General features: G+C 59.3%; 2 protein-coding genes across 2 annotated transcripts; both read right to left on the minus strand.

The window, feature by feature from the left end:
* Positions 1-6,561: 6,561 nt before the first annotated feature.
* On the minus strand, positions 6,562-14,461 carry LOC133629257 (scavenger receptor cysteine-rich type 1 protein M130-like). Its single transcript, XM_062019911.1, has 13 exons — positions 14,395-14,461; positions 13,605-13,916; positions 12,564-12,872; positions 12,018-12,332; positions 11,069-11,395; positions 10,670-10,984; positions 10,056-10,370; positions 9,331-9,393; positions 8,929-9,243; positions 7,839-7,874; positions 7,467-7,604; positions 6,953-7,048; positions 6,562-6,713 (listed from the first exon to the last, which is right to left on the minus strand). The coding sequence occupies exons 1-13, from the start codon at positions 14,459-14,461 to the stop codon at positions 6,562-6,564; spliced, it is 2,760 nt and encodes a 919-aa protein (XP_061875895.1).
* Positions 14,462-16,763: 2,302 nt separating this feature from the next.
* Positions 16,764-21,610, minus strand: LOC133629258 (uncharacterized). The gene is made up of 4 exons (XM_062019912.1): positions 21,250-21,610; positions 19,464-19,592; positions 17,781-17,889; positions 16,764-17,531 (listed from the first exon to the last, which is right to left on the minus strand). Exons 1-4 carry the CDS (start codon positions 21,608-21,610, stop codon positions 17,174-17,176), a joined length of 957 nt encoding a protein of 318 aa, XP_061875896.1. The 3' UTR covers positions 16,764-17,173.
* Positions 21,611-22,598: the final 988 nt, after the last annotated feature.

A 22,598-nucleotide genomic window follows, 5' to 3' on the forward strand; every position in this document is an offset into this window, starting at 1 on the left:
GAAAGAAAAGAATTCAAATTCTTCTAAAGGCTGGCTTTGCCATTAAACGCAGGAAAGTCAAAGGACCTGCACAGGAGATCCAGTTTTTAGGAGTAAAATGGCAGGATGGACGTCGTCATATTCCAATAGAGGTGATAAACAAGATTGCAGCCATGTCTCCACCAACTAACAAAAAGGAAACACAAGCTTTCCTAGGTGTTGTGGGTTTTTGGAGAATGCATATTCCAAATTACAGTATGATTGTTAGCCCCCTCTACCGTGTGACACGGAAGAAGAATGATTTTGAATGGGGTCCTGAGCAGCAACAAAGTTTTGTACAAATTAAACAGGAGATTCTTCATGCGATGGCACTTGGGCCAGTCCGGACAGGACCAGATGTTAAAAATGTGCTCTACACCGCAGCTGGGGAGAATGGCCCTACTTGGAGTCTTTGGCAGAGAGCACCTGGGGAGGGTCGAGGCCGACCTCTCGGGTTCTGGAGTCGGGGATACAGAGGATCCGAGGCCCGATACACTCCAACCGAGAAGGAGATACTGGCAGCATATGAAGGAGTTCAAGCTGCATCAGAAGTGATTGGCACAGAAACACAACTCTTCCTGGCACCTCGACTGCCGGTGCTGGGCTGGATGTTCAAGGGGAAGGCATTCCCTACGCATCATGCAACTGATGCTACATGGAGTAAGTGGATCGCACTGATCACACAACGAGCTCGCATAGGGAAGCCTAGTCGCCCTGGGATCCTGGAGGTGATCACAAACTGGCCAGAGTGCGAAGATGGTGAAATATCACCAGAGAAGGTGACACGTGCTGACGAGGCCCCATCGCATGATGAACTGTCAGAAGATGAGAAGCGGTATGCCCTGTTCACTGATGGGTCCTGTTGCCTTGTGGGGAAGCAGATGGAAGGCAGCTGTATGGAGTCACCTATGCAAAATTTCAGAAGCTGTAGAAGGAGAGGGTGAATCCAGCCAGTTTGCAGAGGTAAAAGCCATCCAGTTGGCTTTAGACATTGCTGAACGGGAAAAATGGCCAAGGATCTACCTCTACACTGATTCATGGATGGTGACAAATGCTCTGTGGGGATGGCTACAGCAATGGAGACAGAACAACTGGCAACGATGGGGCAAACCCGTCTGGGCTGCTCCACTATGGCAGGACATTGCTGCTCGAATGGAGAAACTAGTTGTGAAGGTGCGCCATGCAGATGCTCACATACCCAAAAAGCGGGCCACAGAAGAACATCTGCATAACCAGCAAGTTGACAAGGCTGCTAAGATTTCTCAGATAGATCTGGATTGGCAACATAAGGGGGAGTTATTTTTAGCTCGATGGGCCCATGATACCTCAGGTCATCAAGGCAGAGATGCTACCTATAAATGGGCTCGCGATCGAGGGGTGGGCTTAACCTTGGACACTACTGCACAGGTTATCCATGAGTGTGAGACATGTGCTACAATTAAACAAGCAAAACGATTGAAGCCCATATGGTATGGAGGACGATGGCAGAAATATAAATACGGAGAGGCCTGGCAGATTGATTACATCACACTGCCACAGACTCGCCAAGGCAAACGCCATGTGCTCACAATGGTGGAGGCGACCACCGGCTGGTTGGAAACGTATCCTGTGTCTCATGCCACTGCCCGGAGCACCATCCAGGGCCTTGAAAGGAAAGTCCTCTGGCGACATGGCACCCCAGAAAGAATTGAGTCAGACAATGGGACACACTTCAGAAACAACCTCATAGATGCCTGGGCCAAAGAGCACAGCACTGAATGGGTTTATCATATTCCCTATCATGCACCAGCCTCAGGAAAGGCTGAGCGATACAATGGGTTATTGAAAACCACACTGAAAGCAATGGGAGGTGGAACTTTCAAGCATTGGGATCCACATTTGGAAAAGGTCATCTGGTTAGTCAACTCTAGAGGATCAATCGAGCTGGCCCTGCCCTTACCTATTGTAGAAGGGGACAAAGTCCCTGTGGTGCATGTAAAAGACATGTCAGGGAAGGCAGTCTGGGTGTGTCCTGCCTCGGGTAAAGGCAAACACATCCGTGGGATTATTTTTGCTCAGGGACCTGGGTGTACTTGGTGGGTGATGTGCAAGGATGGGGAGACTCATTATGTGTCTCAAGGGAATTTCATTCTGGGTGACAATAACCCGTGAATTGAATTGTATAATGATAGCTGTTAAATGTCACGATTCCTATAGTTGGTCTACGTTATGTATGTGTAGATGATTATGATGTGTAAACCTAGACATGACGTGTAGATGGTATAGAATAAGGGCTGGAATGTCCTGGTTTGAGCCAGGATAGAGTTAATTCCCGTGAGGAACCAGGAAAGGGTACAGCCTGAACAGCTGACCCAGGCTGGCCAGCAGGTATTCGATACCATCCTAACATCATGCCCAGTGTATAGGTGGGGGCTGGCTGAAAGAAGCTCTTACAGGGGCACGGTTTCTGGGTCCGTGGTCCAGAGCCATCGCCTAGGTTGGGTCCCGGGTGGTGAGCAAATGCATCATTCACAAGTTTTCTTTCTAATATCCCCTTGTCTTTGTTATAGTTGTTCCTTTTCAATTTTCCCTAGTAAATTGTTCTTATTTCAACTTAGGCGGCTCTTTAACTTTTTTTCCTTTGGATCCCCTCCATGTTCTGCCTACAGAGGAGAGACGGCGTCAGCACGGGTTTTTTCCTTTTGCTTCGGCTGGGAAAAACCACAAGAGAGCTACAAGAAAGCAGGTAAGAAGACCCCATCTGCATTGGTATGTAGGTCCCCATGTAGCCTATCAGCCAGCACTGTGCCACCTTTGCATCTGCTTTCCTTTGGGGGCTATCTGCAATCCCATGCACTTTGCCTGCTCAGTTCCTATTGAAAAAACGGCTGCCAGTAGAAGTTCTGCAACTGCATTTAAGACCTACAAGAAAGCAAGTAAGCAGACCCCACCTACAGTGGTATGTAGGTCCCCATGTAGCCTATCAGCCAGCACTGTGCCACCTCTGCAGCTGCTTTCCTGTGGGATCAATCTTCAAACCTGTTCACTTGGCCTGCTCTGTTCCTACTGAAAATACGGGCTGCCAGTGGAGGTTATGCCATTGCATCTGGGAGCTACAAGAAAGCAGGCAAGCAGACCCCACCTACAGTGGTACATAGGTCCTGTATGGTACTGTAATGTCAAACAGCATTGTTTAAGTGTCCAGTGTTGATGTGATGTGATAGAGAACTGTTGCTGTGGCCAAATGTGTTTTGAATTCACACAGCCCCATTGCAGTGCCCAGATGTGCTGTGATGTCACACTGCCAGATTGCAGATACCAGAGGTGCTGTGATACCACAGAGCCCCGTTTAAAAATGTCCAGATGTTATGTGATGTCACAGAGCACTATTGCAATGTCCAGATGTGCTGAGATGTCACACAGCCCCGTTGCAAAGCCCAGATGTGCTGTTGTGTTACACAGCCCCATTGCAGTGCGCACATGAGCTGTGATGTCACACAGCACTGTAGCAGTTCCCATCTGTGCTGTGATGTGACACGGGACTTCTGCAATGCCCACATGTGCTGTGATGTCACACAGTCCCATGGAAGTGCCCAGGTGGGCTGTGATGTCAAAGAGCACCATTACAAAACCCAGATGTGATGTGATTACAAACATCCCTGTTGCAGTTTCCAGAAGTTCTGTGATATCACAGAGCACTGTTGCAGTGCCCAGATGTGCTCTGATGTTAAAGAGAACTGCTACAGTTCTCAGGTGTGCTGTAATGTCACAGAGCATTGTTAAAGTGTCCAGTAGTAATGTTATGTCACAGAGAACTGTTGCAGTTGCCATGTGAGCTGTGATGTCACAGAGAACTGTTGCAATGCCCAGATGTGCTGTGATGTCATGCAGCCCTGTTGCAATGCCCAGATGTGCTGTTTTGTCACACAGTCCTGTTGCAGGTCCCAGATGTGATGTCACAGAGAACTGTGGCAGTGCTCAGAAGTGCTGTGGTGCCACACAGTGCCATGGCAATGCCCAAATGTGCTCGGATGTCACATATTTCTTTTTTTCAGTGCCCAGTTTTACTGTGATGTCACAGGAAACCGTTGCAGTGCCCATGTGTGCTGGGATGTCACACAACACTATTACAATGCCCAAATGTTCCGTGATATCACAGGGTACTGCTGCAGTGCCTAGATATTCTGTTGTGTCACAGACTCCTACTGCAGTTCCCACATGTGCAGTGTCCAGTTGTGATGTGATGTTCTAGAGCACTGTTGCAGTGCCCAGATGAGCTGTTCTGTCACAAAGCACTTTTATAGTGACCAGATGTGCTTTGCTGTCACAGAGGCCTGTTACAATGCCCAAATGTGCCTGGATGTCACACAGTCCTGTTTCAGTGCCCAGATATGTTGTGATGTCACACAGTCCCACTGCAAAGCTACATATGCTGTGATATCACATAGTCCTTTTGCATGTCCGAGATGTAATGTCCCAGAGAACTGTGGCAGTGCTGGGAAGTGCTGTGGTGTCACAGAGAACTCTTGCAGTGCCCAGGTGTGCTCTAATGTCACAGAGCAGTTGTGATGTGATGTCACAGAGAACTGTTGCAGTTGCCATATGAGCTGTGATGTCACACAGCCCCATGGAAGTGCCCAGGTGGGATGTGATGTCACAGAGCCCCGTTACAAAACCCAGATGTGATGTGATGACAAACATCCCTGTTACTGTGTCCAGATGTGCTGTGATGTCACAGAGCACAGTTTCAGTTTCCATATGAGCTGTGATGTCACAGAGAACTGTTGAAGTGCACAGATGTGCTGTGATGTCACACTGCTTGGATACAGTTCCCAAATGTGCTGTAATGTCACAGGTTCCTACATTGACTGTGATGTCACTCAGCAGCACTGCAAACCCCAGATATTCTGTGATGTAATAGACCACAGCTTCACTGCCCAGATGTGCTGTGATGTCTAACAGCCTGGATACAGATTCCAGATGTGTTGTGATGTCACAGAGCACAGTTTCAGTGGCCATATGAGCTGTAATGTCACAGAAAACTGTTGCAGTAACTAGAAGTGCTGTGATGTCACAGAACACTGTAACATCACATCACATCTGGGTTTTGTAACGGGGCTCTGTGACATCACAACTCATGTTGCCATTGCAGAAGTCCTGTGTAACACAACAGCACATCTGGGCACTGCTACAGTGCTCTGTGACATCCCAGCACATGTGGGCACTGCAACAGTTTCCTGTGACATCACAGTACATCAGAGCGCTGTAAAAAAGAAATGTGTGACATCTGAGCACATTTGGGCATTGCCATGGCACTCTGTGACACCACAGCACTTCCCAGCACTGCCACAGTTCTCTGGGACCTCACAGCATATCAGGGAACTGTTGTGTGACATCACAACACACATCAGACTCAATGATCTTAAAGGTCTTTTCCAGCTGCAATGATTCCATAGGTCTATGAGCTGTTGCACAGCCGTGTGAGGTGCTGAGGGACAGGGGTTGGTGATGGGCTCAGCAGGGTGAGGCTGCCGATTGGACTTGATGATCTCAAAGATCTTTTCCAACCCAAATGAATCTTTGATTCAATGATTCTATGTCAGGATGGAAATGTTTCTGTCAGCAGGAATCTTCCCCAGAGACCAGAGGCCCTTGCAGACCCTGAGCCTGCTGTCCCCAAGACGTGCCCCTTCCCCACTGTCACGTCTTTGTGCTCTGATCCCCCCCAGTCAGCCTCGGGGACAGCCCTTGACCCTTGGGCAGCCTGGCACCAGCTCTGGCCCAGACCCCCAAGGGATTTTAATCAGAACAAAGAGGCGGCACAGCCTGAACACAGGACACTGAAGGCAGAGGAAATGTCTGGCAAGGGCCGAGGGCTCCCTGGAGCTCAGGGCTCTCCCAGCCGCACAGCTCCTTCCTCCCTCCCAGCTGCTCCCAGCCCCGCAGCAGTGACGGGCTCTCCTGGCCCAGGGATGGGCCACCCTTGTGCCCTGAGCTGCAGTGTCACGGCCTCACTGTCCTCAGGGGGATGTGCCAGGGACACCTCTTGGGCATCGTCGTAGCTCCAGCATTCTGGGCACAGGCACTGGGCATCTCCCTCAGCTCCAGGGGCCCCGGCACTGCTCTGGGAGCACAGCTTTGTCTCTGCAAAGCAGCAAGGCAGACTGTAGCACATTTGGACATCTCCTTCCTTCCCTCTCCTCACCACTTCAGAGATGCTGAGTCCCCCTCCACCCGTCCTGTCCCTCATCCCCATCCCCTCACCTCCAGGTGCGTCCCTGGGCCCTGCTCCCTCCTCCGCTGCCCTGGGCACTTCCCAGCCTCTCTGCCCAGACACAAGGTCCTCCCCAGGGTCAGAAACCTCCCTGGCATCATCATAGCCATCTGCTGGGCCACCTCTGGGCAGGACAGGGACATCTGGAAGCAGAAAGGAGCCGAGGTTGGTGAGAAGATGCATCGTGCAGAGAAGAGGACGGGAGGTAGCGCAGGGACACAGGGCTCGGGCACTGGTGGCTGCAGCGGCACAGGAGATCCCCATCTGCTCCCCAACTCTGATGGTGGCACTCAGGGGGGCCACTGTCCATCCCAAGTCTGCAGCGATGAGTCAGCAACCCCTTCCTGCCCCCCATTACCTCGTGCTGACCCCAGACCATCTTCCTCCTCGCTGTCCATGTGATGGGGCTGCAGCTTGGTCAGGGACCCCTCCGAATAGGAGCCTGGAGAAGTGACCCACAAAGCCAGGGCTGAGTGGGGAGGAGGGCCCAGGACTGACCCTGTGCCCTGGGACAAACCCAGCTGGGGTGGGCAGAGCTGATGGGGAGGAAGCTTCTGTCCTGGGCCAGGACCTCTCTGCTCTCCCCACATTGCTGCAGGGACCTTGGGCCTGGGGGCTGCAGGGAGTCAGCTGCAGCTGGGGACCAGGGGACAGAGCCCCCAGGGATGGACCCAGACCCACCTGATGGGTTAAATCTCGCCTGCTCCTCCCACACTGGGCTGTAACTGATCTCCTGGTACACGGCCTCAGGGAAGGGCTCCAGGGCTGTCTGGGAGCCTGTGGATAGAGGCTGTTCTGGCTCAGGGACAGGCAGTTCCCACCTTCTCTCCCCTCCGCAGCTGCCCCCTCTCTGCCCCACGGATCCACAACACAGCCCCTGCACTGCCACGGGGAGCTGAGGGCTGGGCAGAGGAGCAGCCTGGGGCCTGACACCACGGGGATGGACCCTGCTGCCCTGCATTCCTCCTGTGCCCATCTGCCCCAGCCCAGCTCTGGCCATTTCTCGCCCCATCCCCAACTCCCCTGTCTCGGGACTCTCTTCCCCTGGCTGCTGCTGGCCCATCATCAGGCAGTCAGAGGCACAGCAGCAGCACACGCCTGTGCCCCCAGCTCTGCCTGTGCTGACACACACACCCCACAGCGCCCTGGCCCTGCCAAGAGGCACCTTCCCGTGGCAGCGTGGGGCAGGACCCACCTCTGCGCTCAGCCCTGGCGCTGAGCACTCTCCAGGCCAGGAGGACCAGCAGCAGGCAGACAAGGGCTCCCAGGATCATGCACATGATGATGGGCAATGAGACACTTCTGCTGCTGGTCGGGTGGCCCCGAGTGGGATCTGCACAGGCAGCGACACACAGAGGGAAGCACCAGGCCAAGGAGCACTGGGGGGCTGGAGCACCCAGCCCTGACCCCCATCATACCGTGGGCAACTCACAGCCCTCCCCACCCCCAGCACCCATAACCCGCTGCCTCCTCGTGGGAGTTTCCCCCCAGTGAGGATCCCCTTCCCTCTGGCTGGGTCACAGCCTGGTCTTGAGGAGACTCGTTGCTGATGGGAAGGACACGTCACCTGCTCGAGGGGTCAGTGCTGCTGTCCTGGGCGCAGCTGCAGAGGAGGAGAAGGAGAGATGAGCTAAGAGGGGGGTATGTGGGTACCAGGAGCCTCCACCCTTACCCGGCCTGTGTGTGCAGACACCCCTGGCACAGCCCCCCTGAACCACCCCTTCCACAGGGCTGCTCAGGGGGCTGCGGCAGAGCCCAGGGCCCTGCTCTGAGCCTTGGCCAGGGCAGCATCAGCAGCCTGGGAGTTCAGAGACTCATAGGATAGTGGGGGTTGGAACGGATTTCCAGAGCTCATCCAGCTCACATCCTGCTACAGCAGGTTTCCCTTGCTCAGGGGGCAGAGGAATGTGTCCAGGTGGGTTTGGAGAAGGAGCCTCCACACCCTCCTTGGGCAGCCTGGGCCAGGGTTCCCTCACATTAATAGTGTAAGAGTTTCTCTTTGCGTTTTAGTGGAGCTTTTTGTTTTGCAGCTTTTGTCCATTACCCCTTGTCCTGTGACTGGACATTGCAGAAAAAATGTCACCTCATCCCCATGACACCCACCCTTTAGGTACTTGTCAGTGTTAATGAGATCTCCCCACAGCCTCCTGCAGACTAAACAGCCCCAGGCCCCACAGCCTTTCCTCATAAGGAAGATATTCCAGTCCCCTCATCATCTTGCTGGCCCTGCACTGGCCTCTCTCCAGCAGTTCCCTGTCCCTCTGCAGCTGGGGTGCCCAGAACTGGACACAGGACTCCAGATGACGCCCCACCAGATATGGCAGAGCAGAGGGGAAGTAGAACCTCTCTCGACCTGCTGCCCACCCTCTTCCTGATGCCCTCAGGATACCATTGGCCTTCTTGCCCATGAGGGCACGTTCCTGGCTCATGTTCAGTTTATCAACCAGGACTCCAAGGTCCAGAAGTGCCCCTGGGGCTGCAGAGCCTGGCCGGGCAGCAGCTGGAGGACATCCAGCCCCACAGAAGCTGCTGTCGACATGGGACCAGGCTGCCACGCTCTGCAGGAACAGCCTCGCTCTCCAGAGCTCTGAGGGCAGGATGGGACCTGCCCCAGCTCCATGCAGTGTCCCGGGCAGAGCTGCAGCCCCTGCACTCACCCGCGCAGCGCACGGCCGCGTCCTCCTTGTGCCGGCAGAGCCCGCGGTCCCCGGGCCAGGCCCAGCAGTGCTGCAGAGCCGCCTCTGTGCCCCGACACTCCACCTGCTCCAGCCAGATGGGGCCCGTGCCCTCCCCAAAGGCAGCCTCGGGCAGGGCAGCCACGGCGGGCCCACAGCCCAGCTGCCTGCAGGCCACCTCGGCATCCCGCACGTCCCACGTGTCGTCGCACACCGTCCCCCAGGAGCCGCGGTGCCACAGCTCCACCCGGCCCGAGCAGCCGTCCTCTCCTCCCACGGCGCGGATCCTGTCCCTGTCTGCAGGAGGCACAGAGCTGCCAGGGCAGCGGGACGGTGGGCACAGTCCTGCCAGGCCAGAGGGGCAGCAGAGGAGCAGCTCCCTACCTGTGCAGCTCGTGGCGTTGGGGCACGGGGAGCCCGGGGTTGGGGTCATTTCGGGCCGTGTCCCTGCAGAAGGAGATCAGAGAAACATGGAGTCGTGGAATCATTTGGGTAGGAAAAGCCCCTGAGGCTGCTGGAGTCCCAGCCCTCCCCTCACCCTGCCCATCCCACCACTGACCCACAACCCTCAGCACCTCAGCTTTGGGATCCCTCCAGAGATGAGGACTCCCCCACCTCCCTGGGCAGCCTGGCACAGGGGGCGGACAACCCTCTCAGGGAAACAGTTCTGCCTCAGCTCCAATCTCAACCTCCCCTGGGGCAACTTGAGACCCTTTCCTCTTGTCCTGTCATTCATTACTAGAGAGAAGAGACCGACCCTAACATCAGTCCATCTCCTGGCAAGGTTTTGCACAGACTACTCCTGTCTCATCTCAGCCTCGTCTTCTCCAGGCTCAACTCCCCCATTCCCTCAGCGCCTCCCCAGCCCCTTTTGCTCCAGCCCCTTCCCCAGCTCCGCTGTCTGGCTCTGGCCAAGCTCCAGCCCCTCAGTGTCCCTCCGACAGTGAGTGAGGGACCCAGCACTGAACACACCCCTCGAGCTGCAGCCTCACCAGAGCCCAGCACAGGGGACAATCCCTGCCCTGCTCCCGCTGCCACCCCAGTGCTTATCCCAGCCAGCAGGGAGGAATTGCTGGGTGGATACTGGTGCCCATGCAGCTCAGAATTACCACGGCAGGTGATGTGGGTCACATCTCGCAGCTCGTCGCACGACCGCGGGTTCCAGGGATCGGAGGGACATAGCCAGAAGGAGCCGTGTCTCTCCTCACACTCCACATGGTCCAGCCAGGCGGGGCCAGACACTCTGCCCCGTGGCCATTGTATCTCCAGGGTCCCTTTCTTCCCGCAGCCCAGCTCCTCGCACGCCAGTGACACCGTTTTGGGGGTCATGGAGTTGGAGCAAACGCTGCCCCAAGTCCCGTTGTAGAAAACCTGCAGGCGCCCGGAGCAGCCGTCGCTGTTCTCCAGCCTCAGGGCCGTGAACTCTGGGAGGAAAGGCCCCAGAGGGGAAGGGGCTGGTCTGGGGCTCTGGGAGCAGGGACAGCCCTGCTCCCCCCGGCCCCTCAGCCGGGCAAAGCGCCCCTTTGCAGCCACGGGCACGGACACGTCTGTGATGGACACACGGCCCTGCCCTTCCCGCTGGGCCTGGGCCACGGCGGAGCAGCACAGGGAGCCCGGGGCACGGAGGGGACCCTGCGTGGCCGTCCCTGGGCTGGGCTGGGGCGGGAGCTCAGAGGCAGCCAGGAACAGTCTGTGCCCTGGGCCCTGGGCTCCCGCCACACACCTGAGCAGACGGCTCCGGCGTCCTCTTTGTGCCCGCAGTCGTGCCGCCCCCAGGGCCCGGCCGGGCAGTCCCAGAGAGCGGCTTCGGCCCCGGAGCAGTTGACGTCGTCCAGCCAGATGTGCCCGGAGCCCTCCCCAAAGGCGGCAGAGCCCGGCGCCCGCACGGCCCCTCCGCAGCCCAGCTGCCGGCACACGACAGCGGCATCGGGCAGGTCCCAGCCGTCGTCGCAGACGCTGCCCCAGCTGCCCTGGGAGTAGATCTCCACTCTCCCGGCGCAGCGCCCGGGCCCGTTCGCCAGCCGCACGCGCCGGCTCCCTGCGGTGGGGACAGAGCCCAGATGGCGGCGGGGGCCGGCTGCCCACCCACTCTGTGCCCCGGGGGGCCCGTGGGGACACTCACCCTCACAAACCACCCCCACGTCCTCGGCGATGCCGGCCGCCGGCGCGGCCTCAGTCGGGGAGGTGCTGCAGAGGCTCAGCTGGGCCTCGTACCCCTGGCACCGCACCCCTCGCAGCCCCACGGGGCCCGGCCCTCGCTCGGCCTTGGGCGGGTTGTAGGCCATCTCTGCCTCTCCGCACCGCAGCTGCCGACACGCCACACGGGCCTCCGCCACGTCCCACTGCTCAGACAGGACTCTGCCCCACGTCCCGCGCTGGAAGATCTCCACTCGCCCGGCGCACCGGCTCCCTCCCCCCACCAGCCGCAGGGACCCGGAGCCAGCGGGGCCTGGGGAGTTGTGGAATCACCAATCATGGACTCACACAACCCTTTGGGCTGGCAGCAAAAGCCCCTGAAGCTGCTGGTGGGCTTGGCAGGGTGAGGGCAGGGCTGGGACTGCAGCAGCTTCAAGGCCTTTTCCAACCTAAGCCATTGGTTCTCTGCTGGAGATGGGCCCTGGCAGCCAGTGTCCCTGGCAGGGAGCAGAGCTGAGGAGGCTGCCCCAGCAGAAAGGACAGCTTTGGGGCTGGTGCTCACCAGAAGCCCCAGCCTGGCTCTGTGCCTCACCCCCTGCTCTGCTGCTGCTGCTGGGGGCAGCCAGGCAGCCCCGTGGGGCTGAGATCATGCCTGGGGCTATTTCTGTGTTGCTGGGACAGGGCTGTCTGCAGCCAGAGGGGTGGTTTGAGCCCCACAGCCCTGTCCCGCACCCAGCACCCCGAGGGACATCAGAGGAGCCTGAGCCTGGAGGTGGCCCTTGGGGCTGCCCTAGGGGACAGGGACAATGTCTCTCTGCAGCCCTCAGGGCTTCTGCAGGGGGAAGTGCAGCCTGGACGTGCCCCGGGGTCCCCTGCCTTGGGCTGCTGTCATGCCAGGAGACAAAGGAGCGAATCCAGGGTTTGTCAGCCCTCACCTGAGCAGATGACAGCAGCAGCATCCTCATGGGAACATGGGGAGGCCCCCAGCACGGTCACTGGGCACTGTCCCAGGTGGGCTTCAGTCCCACTGCAGTGGAACGAGTCTCTCCAGACGGGGCCCGTTCCTCTCCCAAAACTCCCTCCTCTGGGAAGGGACACGGCAAAGCCACAGCCCAGGTGACCACAGAGGACGTGGGCGTCGGAGAGGTGCCAGCGGGAGGCACAGAGGCTGCCCCAGGTCCCCTGCACGTGCAGCTCCACCCTCCCCTCGCACGCCGTGCTGCCGTTCACCAGCCTGAACCCTGCAAACCCTGTGACAGACAAGAATGGAAGGGGATGGACTTGTGCTCTGGCTCCTTCAGGAGCTGGGGAGAGGTCAGATGGAGGAGAGCTGCCATCCTCCTCCTCCACCTCTTCCCGCATCATTGTGGGGCTGCAGACCCCACATCAGCCCCTCTGTCCTCAGGCCCAGCACGGTCCCTGCCCCGCTGCCCTGTCCCCAGCACATCCCTGGTGTTTTACACCCCAGTGAGAGTCCTTACGTGTGCAGCTGAGCCAAGTAGCAGCTCTGGGGGTGCAGAGATGGTCTCTGGGGGTCTCCCTGGGGCACAACTGGAGGAAGGGTTCATTCCCTGCACACTGCAGCTCTTTGTCCCACATGGCACCGGCGCTGGTTCCATCACGAGCTGCCCCTCGGATGTTCAGGGCTGCCCCACACTGCAGCTCCCTGCAGACCACAGCAGCAGCTCTGGCACCAAAGGCTGAGGCACAGACACTTCTCCACTTATTCACCTTACGGATCTCCACGTGTCCTGAGCAGTCATTGTCCCCTCCAACCAGCCGGACAAACCCTGGAGCAGACAAAGCCCCATGTGAGTTCCCAGCACCTGCTGGCAGTTGCCTGCCCTGATCCCACCTCATCTCCAAGGAGGCCACAAAGTGCCCCACAAGCCCCCCAGCAGTTCCCAGTGGGTGCTGGTGGCACAAACACACCAGGAGCAGCCCTGGGCTGCAGCACCTCTCAGGGCAAGGACGGGCACTGAGGACAGTGCAAGCGCTGGCACAGGTCCTGTGGCACAGGGCAGCTGGGGCTGGGATAGGCAGGAAAGCTGCAGCAACAGGTCACCTCAACTGCATGGGGCTGTGACTCTGTGGGCTGCAGCTCAGGGGTCACCCTGGCAGAGGAGTAAGGTGCCAATAGCCCCAAAGTCCCTTGTTATCTCCTGCCATTCCCCAGGGCTGTGGGTGGCTGCATGAGACGCTGTGGGTGCCTCTGGCGTGGTGGGACCTGGCCCGTGGCAATGCCAGACTGCTCCTGGCTGAGTGGGAGGAGGAAGATGGGAACTGAGACACAATGGGGCAGGGAGAGGCAGGCCAGGCACCGACTGAGAGTGGGCTGAGCAACCTCAGGGCCCAGGTTTGGGGTGAGAACCCGGACTGGGTTCCTATTGTCCTTTGTCAGGACTGGAGACACCAGCAACACCAGCTGCAGCTTGGCAATGTGACCAGCCAGCCTGGACCCTGCTCTCACACACTCTCATTGCTCCTGGAGGGCACAGTCAGGTCCCTTTCTGGCCTCTTACCTGAACAGCTCACTCCAGCATCCCAGCTGTGACCACAGTTGTTCTCACCCCATCCGCTGTGTGTACAGTTGGACAGGGCAGACTCAGAGCCACGACACTGAACATCAACCAACCAAATGGGGCCAGATCCTTGTCCAAAATGTGCATTCCAAAAAGCTCGAACAGCAGATCCACATCCCAGCTGCTTGCAAACCACTGCATCTTTCAAGTCCCAGTTGACACTACAGACAGTGCCCCACTGTCCCTTGTGTTCCACCTCCACTCTCCCAGCGCAGCGGCTGCCACCATCCACCAGCCTCAACTCTGCAGCCCCTGAAACGCCAACACGGGGCTGGTCAGGAGAGCACTGAGCTGCACACTACAGCTCTGGGGTCCCCACTGCCCAGGCAGAGGTAAAAGCACCTGAGGGACAGCCCTCTCCATCCTGGGCTGTCCCTGGGGCAGTCTGGGGGTCCCTTTTCTCCGCAGCTCTGCAAAGGGCTGAGGCTGCCCAGTAGCAGACCTGCTGTACCATTCACAGCCCCACAGCCTGCAGTACATCCCCACTAATACAACCCCCCCTTTCCCATGCCCCCTCTCTCCTCCCCAGCACAGCAACCCCCGTATGGCCCCGTGCCCCAGCCCCACACCTCCCTCTCCCACCCACACAGGCACAGCATCCACTCCCTTGAGCACCTTCTGCCCCTCGTCCCAGCGGCACCCGTGAGGAAACCCTATTGCCAGAGGTATCCCGATGAGCACGCTGGTGCCCACTGGCCCTGGGCTGTGGGACAAGGGAGCCAGCACTTACCCCTGCACAGCTGCAGCCCGAGGAGCGGCCACAGCACCCGAGGCCACAGGAGTCCCTCCGTGACCATCCTGAGCCTCCTGCCCCGCGGGCACAGCCCTGCTGCTCCCCACTCCCCGGCACGGCTCCCGCACCCTCGTGGGGCTGCTGCTGATGGGAGGGTGAGATCTCTGAGAGATGCCAACGCAGCTGCAGGAGCCAATCCAAGCAGCAGCACCTTTTGAGATGTGATCAGGAGCTCTCTCCCCTCTGACACAGCTCAGCCCGCCAATGAGCTTCTCCAGTGCCCTTCATGCCCATATATGAGGGACACCACGGTCCCAATGCAGGTGCCACGGCTGCTGCCATGGGGCAGAGTTATGGGCTGAGGCAGGCGCAGAGGGGAAATGGGTCTCCAGGCCCTCAACTGGGAGCACTGGGAGCACTGGGAGCACTGGGAGCACTGAGCATCCCCAGGGCTACACTCATCAGAGAACCCACGAGGGCTGTGTCCTCCAGCCCCGAGCTGTGGGGCTGCACTGGCTCTGTGTCGGGGTGGAAAGGGAACAGCCCCTGCCCTGCTGCAGCCCCTGTGGGACAGCCCTGGGCTGGGGGCAGAGCTGCAGCCCCGGCCTGCAGGAGCATCCCTCCTGGAGAGCCTCAGGACAGGGCCCCGGCAGGAGCCGCGCTGGGACACGTCCCCAGCCCGGCAGCAGGAGAGGCCCCAGCGTGTCCCCAGCCGTCCCCGTGTCCCCCAGGGGCCGTTGTTCCCTGCAGGCAGATGCATCGGGAGCTGCAGCTGCAGCTGCACAAACCGCAGCCCCCGCGGCCTCGCAGCACTCGCTGCGCTTCCCCCACAGCGCCCGGCCAGGAAGCCTGAGGTTTCCTCCTGGCACCCAGCCTAGGCACAGCCCCGCGGGGCCCCGACACACCCCCAGCCCCACTGCTCCTGCCGGGGCTGCTCCTTCGGCCTCGCAGAGACGCCAATCGCAGCTCCTGGCCCCTGGGATGGCCCCATGGGGGGCACTGCAGTGATGTCACCTCACACCCACATACAGGCACCCCTGACATGTTGTTCTCACTTTCTCACTCCCTTCTGCTGCAGCAACTTCTTCCCCTTCTCCAGTCCATCCATCACAGAAGCTTTACCTCCATCACTTGCTGGCCAGGCCTTGGGCAGCAGCGGGTCCAACCCCGAGCTGACTGGCCCTGGCCCTGGCCGGTACAGGGAACCACCTCCTGCTCAGCAACAACCTGCAGCTGCTCAACAACTTGGGCAACTTCATCAACAGGTTGTGTGCCAGGCTGGCAGGGGGCTGCTCCTCGTGCCCAGGCTGTGCTCTCCTCACACTCTGCTCCCCCCGTTTCCCATAGTGAGCATGTTTGTGTGTAAGTTCTTTGGTGGCATCATCCCTGACACGATCCAGACCCCAGATGACAAGAGCTTGTGTCACCCTTGAACTGCACCAGTACCACCAGCTGCTAGAAAAAGCCCAGTAGATACCCAAAAATCTTGAGTCTGGTCACAAGAGCTTGGGGAGGAGTGGTGATCCCCCAGAGTGGTGATCAATGGCACAGAATCGAGTTGGAGGCCTGTGGCCAGTGGGGTTCCACAGGGATGGGTTCTGGGGCCAGTCTTGTTCAACGCCTTCATCAAGGACCTGGGTGAGGGGACAGAGGGACCCTCAGTGAGCTCCCTGATGGCACCAAATTGGGAGCACTGCTTGACTCCCCAGAGGCTGTGCTGCCAGTCAGAGGGATCTCAACAGGCTGAGAGTTGGGCAGAGAGGAACCTGATGAGGTTCAACAAGGACAAGGGCAGAGTCCTGCAGCTGGGGAGGAACAACCCCCTGCACCAGGACAGGCTCAGGGTGACCTGATGGAGAGCAGCTCTGCAGAGACAGACCTGGGAATGCTGCGTGATAATAAACTGACCATGAGCAGCAACGTGCACTCGTGGGCAAGAAGCCAATGGCAGCCTGTGTGGGCAGCACATTGAGGGAGATTCTGCTCCCCCTCTTATCTGGAGGTGTCCAGCTCTGGGCTCCACAGTTCCATGGAACTGCTGGAGAGAGGCCAGTGCAGGGCCACCAAGATGATCAGGGGACTGGAGCATCTTCCATACGAGGAAAGGCTGCAGAACCTGCAGCTGTTTAGTGTGGAAGAGACTGAGGGGGTGAGGGAGCCCTGGCCCACGCTGCCCAGGGAGGGTGTAGAGGCTCCTTCCTTGGAGCTCTTCAGGACTAACCTGGACACAGTTCCCGTGTGACCTGATCTAGGTGGGAGCTGCTTCTGCAGGGGGTTGGGCTGGATGATCACTACAGGTCCCTTCCAACTCATACCTTCTGTGATTCTGTGATTCTCTGATACTCATTGAATTACAGACTGTCTCATTAGCTACAAAATACATCTTTATTAAAACCAGGAACAGTCTTGAACCCACAGAGGGGATGGAAGAACACAGAAGCAGGCGGAAAAGAGAGCAGGGAGGAAAAGGCAGACACAGCAGGGGAATGAAGCCTGGAGGGGAAACAAACACACAGCAAAAGGCCCAGCAGTGGCGAGACTGAGGTCTGGGCCAGCTGGTTGGGGCACTCCAGGGGCAGGAGTTCTTCTTCAAGAGCTGCTCCTCAAGGAAGCTGCTGCCCAGGCCGTGCTCCAGCTTCCCAGCAGTGATCTCTCCATGGCTGAGGTGACAGCTGGTGCACAGAAACACAGCAAACCTGGAAGTCCCAGAGCAGCGTCATTGCACACACGTGCCCGGCAGCCTCCTGCCAGGCCCTGGCACACGGGGAGGAGCGTTTCAGTGCCGGGACCAAGCGGTATCTGCCCTTCCCGCCCAGCACGCCCGGCTTCCACACAGCCCCCACCTTCTGTGCCCCCCTCTCCCCATCTGTAAAACCAGAGGGGCACCAGGAGCCAGCCAGGGCGCTGAGAGTTCTGCCCTGTGGGCAGCAGAAGCCCAAGAGGCCACGTGCTCGATGTTCTCGGTGCAGGCGACAGTGAGCAGCACAGGCAAGGACACAGAATGGAGCTGGATGCCTGAGCCGTGAGCAGGAGCTGCAGGCCCCAGCAGAGGCGACAGATGCTGCGCTGGTTCTCCACTGGGCCGTTCCTGGAGCACACACCCAAGGCCACGAAGCCCCCGAGCAGCAGGTAGCCTGCGGGAGAGCAGAAGCATGGGGCAGGCAGCGCCCGGCAGGCTCAGCCGGGCTGACAGGAGCTGCTGAGCTGCACCCGCAGCGCTGCAGGGAAACCTGACGCCGGAGCCCACGTCTCTCAGAGCACCAGGGCAGCGGCTGCGGCAGCCACGGGGGCAGCAAGCCCCGGCTGTTCCAGCAGCACCTTGCAGCTCCAGGAGGAGACACACGCAGTGCAGAAACAGCCAGTCCAAAGGGCTCGGTGCCTACCTAGGAGGTACTGCCAGTAGGCTGCAGATCTCCTGCAGCATCCTGAAGATCAGCTGCCGCAGGCTCTGTGAGAAACACCACCCTCGGAACAGCAACAAGGACCCGGCACCTTCCTAGCAGAGGAGATGGCAAGTTGAGGACAGGCAGTGGGCAGCCGTGGCTACCTGCCTCCAGCTGCTGAGCCCTTGCCCTGCAGAGCCAACGGGCACTGCCCACGCAGCCCTCCTTGTCCCCAGCTCACGGGGTGAAGGAGGTGATACCTGCTCAGCCTGTCCCCACAGAACAACAACAGGCCAAGGAAGTAAAGCAGGAACAGCTTAGGGTCAAAGCCTGGACACAGAGTGTGTCCAGGCAGAGAGGAACCCCGGCACGGTGCTGTCTGGGCTGAGCTCCATCCTGCCACATGGTCAAAGGGGCAGGGAAGGGACAGAACCTGCCACAAGTGCCCCAGATTCCCCTGCTTTCTATCCCGTGGGCAAACACAGGCTTCTGTGAAAAGCTGCTGCAAGTATCCCCTGTGGACTTTAGGAGGAGCTTCCATTTAAACATAAGGAACATATTTCCCTGTTAATGTGAGGGAGCCCTGGCCCAGGCTGCCCAGGGAGGGTGTGGAGGCTCCTTCTCGGCAGGTTTCCAAACCCACTTGCACACGTTCCTGTGCCCCTGACAAAGCAGAACCTGCTTTAGCAGGGGGTTGGGCTGAAGGATCTCTAAAGGTTCCTGACAAGCCCCATCATTCTGTGACTCTGTGGGGGGCAGCCAGGCCCTGCCTCCAGCTGCCACAGTCATGGCCGGACGCGGCCTTCCCTGCAGAGCCCCGCACAGCCCAACACAGACACATCACTTCACAGGCATCACACAGTCACAGGATCATTTCAGCTGGGAGAGACCTTTCAGCTCTTGGAGTGCAGCCTCTGTCCCAGCCCCATCACCCACCAGCCCATTTCCCTCAGTGCAACACCCACCCGGCTCTGAAACCCCTCCAGGGACGGTGACTCCAGCAGCTCCCTGGGCAGCTGTTCCAAGGCCTGACAACCCTGTCAGCAAAGAAATTCCTCCTCATATCCAGCCTGAACCTCCCCTGGCACAACTTGAGGTTGTTTCCTCTTGTTCTGTTGCTTGTTACCAGGCAGAACAGACTGAGCCTCATCTCTCTTCAGCTTCAAATAGTTGTACAAAGCGAGAAGGTCTCCCCTGAGCCTTCTTTTCTCCAGGCTAAACAGCCCCAGAACCCTGAGTCCTTCCTCATCTGAGATGTGCTCCAAATCCTTTCCTGGCTTGGTAGCTGCCTCTGGATCCTCTCCAGCACCTCCATGTCCTTCTTGTAGAGAGGGGCCCTGAACCAAGCACAGTATTGGAGGTGCAGCCTCACCAAAGGCGAGTCCAGGGCAACGATCAGCTCCTTGCTCCTGCTGACAACACTGTTCCCAATCCAGGCCAGGATGCCCTTTTTGCCTATCCTGGATGACTGAATGCATCCAGCTGGGAAGCTGAAGCTCATTAGTGATGCTTCAGCAGCAGGATTTGGGTTAAAACTGGGCTTTCTGGGAAGAATGAAGCATTTCTTACACCAGCCACAGCCCTGCTCTCTGTGCCCTTGCCCATTCACACCAGCTGCCCAACAGGAGCCCGAAACACAACAAAGGGTGAAAAGGAAACAATCTCTTTGGGGATGGGTCTCACCTGTTTTCATTTCCTTTTCCTTCTTGGAGATCTTGCCTGTCTCTTCCGTGACCTTGGCATCTCCCTTCTCACACAGGCAGAGAACTGAGGCGCCGGCGCTGGCCGCTTCCACCACCGCCCACAGGGCCCCTGAAACACAAACACAGAGCACGTCAACAACCAGCAACCTGCAGGCTGTCCCCTAAAAGAGGACAAGGCTTTCAACTCAGCTCATCAAGAGAAAGGGGCTGGGGACAGTCAGACACCCCACTGGAACGAGGCTTGGAGAAGGTTTTCGCAGCTCCAGCTGGAACACTGCACAGGGACTCACAAAGTTCACCCCCAGATGTTTCCAAACCCTCCCAGCTTCTCCTCTTTCTGTGAGCACCTTGCTTTTTGCAAGAGGCTGGTTTGGGAAGTGCCTCTGCTGGGGGCTGTTTCTGTGACTGATGGTGTGTGGTTTAGGTGAAGGGGATGGCTCTGAGCAGGAGGGTGCTGACAACACTCAGTGAGAGCCCAAAACCTTGCACCTACCTGACAAATCACCACCACAACTCCTTTTGTCACCTTCCTGCCTGCCACAAGCATTCACAAGGGAGAAGTAGACTTGGAAGTACAGATAAAACCCCAATGGACGCAGTTCAGAGGGTAGCAGGACACACAGAGGTGAGGGTAGGACACGTTCAACCACACCCAGGGGGAAGAGGAGCAAAGAGCTGTGCCCACCACATGAACCCAAGGAGCAGACAGCACTGACCAAGAGCCCCCTCCCACTGACGGCCCTCACGGGGCTTCCTGTAGGGAATTCAAAGCCCTTTATATCACTTTAAAACACCTGACTCAGATGAGAACCTGTGGGGCAACCAACTGTTCAGCACAGCTCTGCATTTGCTTCTCCCAAACGTGCTCACACTACCTGTGAGGGAGAAGCAGCAGCGGAGACACCGAGCCAAAGTGGCAACCTCCCGCCCCAAAAGGAACCTAGGCCAGAGGCAGCCGCCCCACAGCCCCGTGGCTCCCTCCTGAGCTGCAGCCACCGTCCCCTCCAGAGAGGTGTCTTCAGAAGAAATCCCCAAGTCAGCTGCTGGAGAGAGGGACCCGGCACTACCGATGCGATTCCCGACCCGGGAGGGCTCCAGGAGCCCTTTCAGCTGTTGTCACCCCTCTCTGGGGCTGGACTTCCCTCCCCCTCCCCCGCCATGGGACCGCATCAAGCAGCGTTTAAACACAACAGCACGAAGGAAATAACGCGGGGCGGGGGAAGAGCGGGACACACAGTTTTTGGGGTGAGCGAAGCGTGTCCCAGACCGCTGCCAGCGCCGGGGCCGCCTCCCCCGGGACTCCCCGCCGCAGAACGGGGCCCAGCCCGGTCGCTCCCGGCTGCCCGGGGCTCGTCCCGCTCCGCCGCGGCTGCCCGGCTGCAGCGGGGAAGCGGGAGCGGGTCAAACCCCGAACAGAAGAGCGGAGCGGGGCAGCGCCGGGGCGGGCCGCGGGCGGCAGCCCCCGCCGGGCCCGGGCCCCGCTCCCGCTTTCCCCCGCGGCACGGAGGGACGGCGCGGCCCCGCCTCCCCCCGCCCCGCTCCGCGCCGCCGCCGGGGCCCGAGGAGCCGCCGCGGAGCCGCGTTCGGCCGCCTCCCCCCCACCGGCGCCCGCGGGCGGCTCTCGGGCTCCCGGGGCCTCGCCGCCCGCCCCGGGCCCGCCGCCGCCTCCGCCCGGCCCCGCCTCACCGGACACCCCCGGCCCGCTGCGGAGCCCCCTCCCCGCCGCCCTCCCGCCGCCCCCCGGCCCGCCCGCGGCCCGCGCTCACCGCCGGCCACGAGCCCCCATCCTGCACCTGCTCGCCGCCCGGCGCTCAGCCGTGGGGAGCTCGGCCGCCTCCTCCTCGCCCCACACGGCCGGAGCCGCCTCCGCCGGGACCCCCGGGAGCAGCCGCCGGCGCCGCCCCCGCGCTGAGAGACCCCCGGCAGCGCGGGCGGCGGCGCGGGCTCCGCGCGGGGCACGCTGGGACTACGACTCCCGGCAGGCACCGCGGCTGCCGCCGGCGGCTTTGCGCGACAGCGAGGCGCGGGCGCTGACGGGAAATGGAGTCCGCGGGGCGGCCGCGGGGAAGCGGCGCCTGTCCCGTGGCTGCCGGTGCTCCCGGTCCCGCTCCCGCCCCGCAGCATCATCACCTCTGGGCACAGGCGTAAGAATCGCCCGAGGGTGGCAGCTGGAAGGGCCGTCACTAAAAACAGTCACAGAACGGTGGCAGTTGGAAGCGACCCCTAAAGCTCATCCAGCCCAACCCCCATCTCAGGCGGGTCCCACCTAGATCAGGTCACACAGGAGCGTGTCCAGCTGGGCTTGGAAACCTGCCGAGAAGGAGCCTCCGCAGCCTCCCTGGGCAGCCCGGGCCAGGGCTCCCTCACCTCAGCACGGAAATAGCTTTTGCTCATGTTTCAATGGGACATTTTGTGTTGCAGCTTCTTTCCATCAGCCCTTGTCCTGTCACTGGATACAACAGAACAAAAGTGCTGCCCCAGCCCCCTGACACCCACCAGTGATGTATTTGTCAGTATTAATGAGAACCCCCTGCAGTCTCCTCTTACCTAAACAGCCCCAGGGCCCGCAGCCTTTCCTCCTCACACACATGTTCCATCCCCTCAGCATCTCAGTAGCCCTGTGTTGCCTCTCTCCAGCCGTTCCCTGTCTCTCTGGAGCTGGGGACTCTGCCCTTACTCCTGGTGACCCTCAGCGGGTTCCTCTCTGCCCAACTCTCAGCCTGTCCAGCTCTCACTGACTGGCAGCACAGCCTCTGGGGAGTCAGCCAGTGCTCCCAGTTTGGTGCCATCAGGGAGCTCACTGAGGGTCCCTCTGTCCCCTCACCCAGGTCCTTGATGAAGGCGTTGAACAAGACTGGCCCCAGAACCCATCCCTGTGGAACCCCACTGGCCACAGGCCTCCAACTCGATTCTGTGCCATTGATCACCACTCCCTGGGGGATCACCACTCCTCCCCAAGCTCTTGTGACCAGATTTTTGGGTATATACTGACTTTTTTCTAGCAGCTGGTGGTACTGGTGCAGTTCAAGGGTGACACAAGCTCTTGTCATCTGGGGTCTGGATCGTGTCAGGGATGATGCCACCAAAGAACTTACACACAAACACGCTCGCTCTG

This window comes from Colius striatus, unplaced genomic scaffold, assembly GCF_028858725.1.
Source record: "Colius striatus isolate bColStr4 unplaced genomic scaffold, bColStr4.1.hap1 scaffold_35, whole genome shotgun sequence".
In the NCBI taxonomy this organism is placed as follows: Eukaryota; Metazoa; Chordata; class Aves; order Coliiformes; family Coliidae; genus Colius; species Colius striatus.

What these genes read in the sequence shown, in the direction of transcription:
- LOC133629257 (XM_062019911.1), bottom strand. Translation starts at nt 14,461, where the DNA reads ATGGTCACGGAGGGACTCCTGTGGCCTCGGGTGCTGTGGCCGCTCCTC. An exon ending in TGCTGCTGTCATCTGCTCAG is followed by an intron (nt 11,396 to 12,017) that starts GTGAGGGCTGAC and finishes ACAACTCCCCAG; the next exon opens with GCCCCGCTGGCTCCGGGTCC. An exon ending in GACCCACATCACCTGCCGTG is followed by an intron (nt 9,394 to 10,055) that starts GTAATTCTGAGC and finishes CTCCTTCTGCAG; the next exon opens with GGACACGGCCCGAAATGACC.
- LOC133629258 (XM_062019912.1), bottom strand. Translation starts at nt 21,610, where the DNA reads ATGATGCTGCGGGGCGGGAGCGGGACCGGGAGCACCGGCAGCCACGGG. An exon ending in GGAAAAGGAAATGAAAACAG is followed by an intron (nt 17,890 to 19,463) that starts GTGAGACCCATC and finishes TCTGCTAGGAAG; the next exon opens with GTGCCGGGTCCTTGTTGCTG. An exon ending in CTACTGGCAGTACCTCCTAG is followed by an intron (nt 17,532 to 17,780) that starts GTAGGCACCGAG and finishes GCTCTCCCGCAG; the next exon opens with GCTACCTGCTGCTCGGGGGC.